This window comes from Odontomachus brunneus, unplaced genomic scaffold (assembly GCF_010583005.1).
Source record: "Odontomachus brunneus isolate Ranch 3 - 2012 unplaced genomic scaffold, Obru_v1 Obru_scaffold_022, whole genome shotgun sequence".
Taxonomy (NCBI): Eukaryota; Metazoa; Arthropoda; class Insecta; order Hymenoptera; family Formicidae; genus Odontomachus; species Odontomachus brunneus.
Genome location: NW_022639472.1, coordinates 161,306 through 167,367, shown reverse-complemented (window position 1 = coordinate 167,367; position 6,062 = coordinate 161,306). Strand labels below are relative to the sequence as shown.

The following is a 6,062-nucleotide window of genomic DNA, read 5'->3' as shown; positions in this document are numbered from 1 at the left end:
ACGAAATCCATTAAAACGCAATCAATGAAGAGAGCCACGTAGAACCGCGAATTACGCTCCTCCCTTCCGCGCGTAGTTTTCAGAAGCGGAAACTGCGGACAAACTAGGTACTCTCTCCGTGGCGTGGCTTCGCGAGCGTCGCGGCTGGAACGGAGGTAGAATAAGTAGGTTAACGAAATGGTCGTTCGCAAGCTTGAGATACCGCCACCAATTTCCAGTGGTCCTCAACTCGATTCGAAGTTCCTCCCAGCCGGCGGGTTGCCCGTGCTAGAATGCGCCACGAAGCGACAACAATTTTCCAGTCGGTTGTTCCTCCTCCGTGCCGCGCCATGCATGCATGCGCAAAACGTACTTTGTACGTAAGCCTCGGAAATAGAAGATGTTCCTCTCTACTTCCCTGTTGTACCCCGCGTCCGTTGCCTCGCACGGTTCTTTGGAGACGACCCCGAACTCCACCGCCGGGGATTCCGCCTCGAGTCCCGAAGAAGCGCGAGGGAAAAAGGGGGAATTATCGGGAACCTTGAAGAGAAACGGCCGGTGCTTGATTAGCGCGTATAAGAAAGACATTCCGCGAGTGGATTCCTCGCGGTCCGTTTTTATTCCGGATCGCTGTCGCGTCTCGCTTCGACGCTAATTGCGTTATTACCGACACTTCTTCCAAATTCCTTCCTCGGCTCTCGCACCGTCACTCCGATTCTTTCCGTCGCGTCGTATTACGTAATGTTCAATATCGCGAGATAGCGAGATATTATTAGAAATAATAGATAAAGATAAATGTCAGCGGTTTCGACCATATGGACGAAAATACATGACATAGATTTTTTTTCATCATTTTAAATTACAATATTTTATTTATAAATTTCACGTACGCATATATATATATATATATATATATATATATATATATATATATATATTTATTTTGAATTACATCTGTTGATATCGACTCGATCGATACTTATATTTAAATCAATACTTATATTTATAATACTTATATTAAATATAAATAAGGAATCAAAATATTCAGTATAGTTCCATAGATTTATTCGTAATGCATACAAAGTCAATACTGAAGTAGATAACAGAAACGACAAGCCCTTTTTTAATGGAGAATTGTGTCAATATTGCCAAAAAGTAAGTAATTAGACGTCTAACGTCATGATTTTCTGGATTAGTTACTTCATGTTCTCTATTCTAATCGCATCCAGAAATTATCATACCAGTCATAATAGTGGCTGTTATTGAAGTTGGTCCTTTAAGGGCGAGCGTACATATTAAAAACGAAGTCGATACCGTGACCTCTCTGGCTCTTGAACTTCATAGTGACATTGGTGTTTCCAGGCCCACCACTCAAGATACTCGCATAAGCGCCATTACCGTTTGTCTTCTGGTCCAGTGCTTCAATATATGTGATACGTTCGTACCTCGTGGTATTGAAAGTCTTCTCTACAGTTACAATCCTCAGCCAGGCGGAATTCTTGACAATTTTCTCTGTAAGTACGAGTCTGTCACCTGGCATCCTGTAGCCAACGGTCAGATTGTGCGATTTGTTTTCGGCGACACTGAGAGCGAGTAAAACGACAACCAAGAAGCTCACAGCGATTATGTGTTTGTACGCCGACATCTTGACTGACTTTAGAAAACTGGCTGGTGACAGAAAACTGTGAGTCAGTGTCACTGCTGGAAAGCTACTGAAGTTCTGTCAACGCAGCTGTGAGTCGCGCTTAAATACCAATAGTTATCTCTTATCGCCCGGCTTATCATGATCATTTCTCCTTGATTTGTATCATTTTATTCTAGAAGATTACGTTCCACGAAACATTTGATACAACGATACATGTACAATATATCGATACGTTAATATTTATTATCTTTCAAGGCATTATGTTGTACTCGCTGTTATTAAATTTAAACATCAAAATATTCCTTTCTTAAAAAGTCATAAACAACGCAGTTTATAATATTAAAGTCAAATGAACTGACGACGAACAACATCACAGATCATATTATTTTTTGTCACGACTTACACTTCGCAATTATAATACATAATTACCAATAATTTTACTGTTCTTTTCATAGAAATAGAACGTCGAGACTTAATAATTAAAGCTCAGTTAATTAAATTTATTATCATACTTTATTGCAACTATTGGTATATTGGGCACATAATGCGTTCGACATTGGCCGATGTATATATAATTAGTAATAATTGTAATTAGATTTTTAATTAGATATATCAAATATTACGATGGTCGTACTTAAACGCACATACTCTGCGCGCGTGTTTCTATTCTGGCGTGTGATTCATCGAGTAGATTATCACAGAAAGAGTGTCAAGTGTTTCCAGTGTGCTGTATCAATATTTTTATCGTACAATTGCCACGGAAATTTCGCCCGAGTCAGACCTTAATCATCTCATCTTTAGAATTATTACAATTCACGGAACGAGACTTATTGTCGACTTGTTGTCGTTCCATGTAAGCAATATATTATCATCATCAATGACAAATCGTCATATCAGATATTTGGTATGGATTTCATAATAGAGAGCAGGCTCTCCATAATACACGTGCGTCTCTCGTCTAATGTAATCGCCCATCGTGTACACCATACCCATCGTATATGTGCACACCCACACGATCGTGGATTCAATGTATCTCCGATAAGCAACTGTCGATGCTGTTCATACATTCAGAAACCACCACTAAGCACTTGGATGTATCGATGCATTAAATTTTATTCTATATATATATATATATATATATATATATATATATATTGATGTGAAATCGCGTACTTGTGCGGTTAGGAATTTGATATATAAATAGATATTAAACTATATATATATAATTGTCGCGAGGATAATACCAGCTGGCATTATTCGCAAAGTAAATATAAAGATGGTTATAGAAAAACAATTATGTCCGTTGTGAGCTATTCACGTTCATGAATATTAATAGTATCGCGCGGATTTTTATTTCGCAGCTCTTGTTTCAAACACAAGAGAAAGAGATCATTTCCGACATAAGTTAACGTATTTTGATCTTTTACCGCAAATTTCCCAAATGAAGCCTCCCAATTGCAAGGGTTGCCGCGCTGCTTTGTCAAGGCTGTTGGAGACTGTTTACTCAGATGCTTGTTAACCGTGTGAGCATCCAATATGTTACCTCGTGTATGCACTTAGGTCCTGCATCGAGAATAGATTCACTCGGATCATTAAGTCAATTGGTGGATATACGGTGACAGAATATCGGCCGTAACAGCCGTGAAATTCTCGCAAAGGGGCTGTAACATCGGTTATACGTCGCGGTACATCCCTTGTGACTGACGACACTGGATAAAAATAAATGTTGCACGTCCAAACGAATAATGCATATGTGAATCATACATTCCTCGTACGTTCTTGTTCGTTATTTTTAACGGCAACCTCTCGCATTTAAGGCTGCGTGCAATAAAGAAGCGGTGCACATTGAACAATCGATTTAATTGCGGCTAAATATTTTATTACGTTTCTTTAGACGTGCGCTTGCATATAAAGGTATTTTTACACATTCTTTTTTGCTTCATATTACAGACGAATGAAATAATTAGCTCGCTGTAATCAAAAGATTACACCGTACTACGCAGTACGAGACGCTCCAGCCATTATATGATGAATTTGTGAAAACAATACGCAGTTTCTTTTTCCGCTAATTCACATACCAGAAAACTGCTTATTCGGAAGTAATACATAATTGCACAGAAGGTGTCGATAATAAACTAATACAATGGAAGATAATATAATATAATTGATAACCAATATAAATAATATTTGCCACTTTTCAGCTACTCAAGTGGACAACAAAAGAGATTGCGACTTAATTAAAAACACTGCGACTTATTCTATACTACATATACACTTAATTTTAATAGTTCTTTTCGATGCATTTCAGCATGTACTTGATGATCCAATAAGGAAACATAATTTCTGAAAATTAATTAAAATTAAGTTCTCTCATTGGACCATCGACTATGTTCTGAAATGCATCAAAAAAAGTTTAAACCATATTGTACACAAAGTATACGTCACTTCACAAGTCAATGCACTGAGAGAAAAAGTTATTGATCTAACTAAAATTATAGTTGTTTTTGGCACCAACCATATTTTTTATAATAAAATAGTAGTAGTAATATGCATATATAAAGGTATTATTACTAACATTATAGTAGAATTTAATTAAAAAAAATAGTTTTCTTGGCCATAATTTATAGTAATTATTTCTCTTTATGATTACACACAGTTAAAAATAGCGAACATTTTTCTCAGTATAGTTAACGCGAGTCTCTTTGCTAGTACATAGTTTCATGTATAACACATGCATCTTCGCTTAACATTAATTTACCGCAAAGCATGTCCTGCCGTCGTGTGAATGGGACCATGGATACTAAGAAACAGTCCGATAGGCAATGAATGCAAGCTTCGCCTTGCTCCGTTTCGGTATACTTCGGAATACAGCAGTTTATGCCCACAAGGCTTTCTCCGCTCCTCTGTCTCTCCCTATCTGTCTCTCCCTATCTGTCTCTCTCTCTCTCTCCCTCTCTCTCCTGCCTCCTCTCTTGCGTCTTTGCACGCAGCATGCCTTCAGTTCTCGACCATGCGTGTTCGTGTGCGTACTTAGCGCGCCTTGCACACGTGCACTCGCGCGCGAGCGAACGTTGGAACGGATAATACCGAGGCGGAGTGCACCGACGACTTCGCCTTCCTTTCCTATGTACGATCGGACGCCGGGATGCAAGTGCACTCGCATTATTCATTCGACGTACAAACCCTGACCGCGAGACTGCCCCGACCCGTGGCACCTGTCTTGACTGTGGCAGACGCAAGAGGCGCTCACGCGGCCCGCCTATCACCGCCACGATGCGTTTACCATTAATTATCCCGGTATATGCATCGGGAATCCGAGGCGAAAGCCGACTTCAGTCGCCTTAACGAGCCGCTGTGCGCCAAGACGATTCGGAGTCGATGCCTACTGATCGTGAACCGTAAAGCTCAGGCTTTGAGCGAGATTAAAAATACAGATCGAGACGAACTTTCTGTCTCGTCCAGACGATCTATTTCCAGAGCCATTCTTGCAATGAGAGTCTTGAAATTAGAAAATGTATTTAAAAAGCGAATATTATATTGCGTCAAAATTAGTAAATTCAGAAATCTATTAAATATTGTACGTGAAGAATTAAATGTAACCATTTATTACCAAATTTTATTTATCCGATAAGAAAGTCAGATTCATAGTTACACCCTGAGAGAAAGAAATGCTTGATATAACTAGAATTATAGTTATTTTTAGTCCTAATTATATTTTTAATTATTCTAACACGAAAATGGGATAGCAGTAACATGCATATGAGATTATTATCACTAATATTATGGTAGAATTTAATTTAAAAAAATAATTTTCTTGACCATAATTTGTAGTAATTATTTCTTTATGAAATTATAGCTTAGTATTATTGCAAATACTAAGCATTTTTTTCAATGTAAATTGAGAACTAGAAATTAAATGCATGATAGAAATATGGAGTCTGGAGGATAATGATTGATTAAACTAAAATTATATTTATTTTTTATGTCAATTATATTTTTTGGTTTTTCTATCACGAAAATGATAGCAGCAACATGCATATAAAGTTTATTATTACTAACATTAGTAGAGAGAGAATTTATAGTGATAGACCATAATTTATTATTATTTCTCTAAGTAATTATAGTTATAAATACCAAACATTTTTTTCTCAGTGCATTAATCTGTTATATAAAAGCATAACGAGGTGCGGAGTGCTGTAGGTACGGAACGAAGGGGCGATAAGGGAATGTGGACGGTCGAGGTCAGCCGTTAGGACAATTAGACGAACAGAAAAGTTCCATTGCAACCCTGTGCCTTGCCGGTCACTCCTACAAAAGTCAGGCTGACAGTTACTAGTTTCCTCCATTACTCAACGCTGTCCGCTACTTCTCGCGAATTAACATACACATAATGCACCCCGCGTTCGACGAGATGAATTTTACAGTAGTTGTCGCGTCG

General features: G+C 38.1%; 1 protein-coding gene across 1 annotated transcript; it reads right to left on the bottom strand.

Annotated features, from left to right (window-relative positions):
- Positions 1-1,022: 1,022 nt before the first annotated feature.
- LOC116842163 (probable salivary secreted peptide) lies at positions 1,023-1,713 on the bottom strand. Its single transcript, XM_032810959.1, has one exon. It carries the CDS (start codon positions 1,622-1,624, stop codon positions 1,256-1,258), a length of 369 nt encoding a protein of 122 aa, XP_032666850.1. The 5' UTR covers positions 1,625-1,713; the 3' UTR covers positions 1,023-1,255.
- Between the last annotated feature and the right edge of the window lie 4,349 nt (positions 1,714-6,062).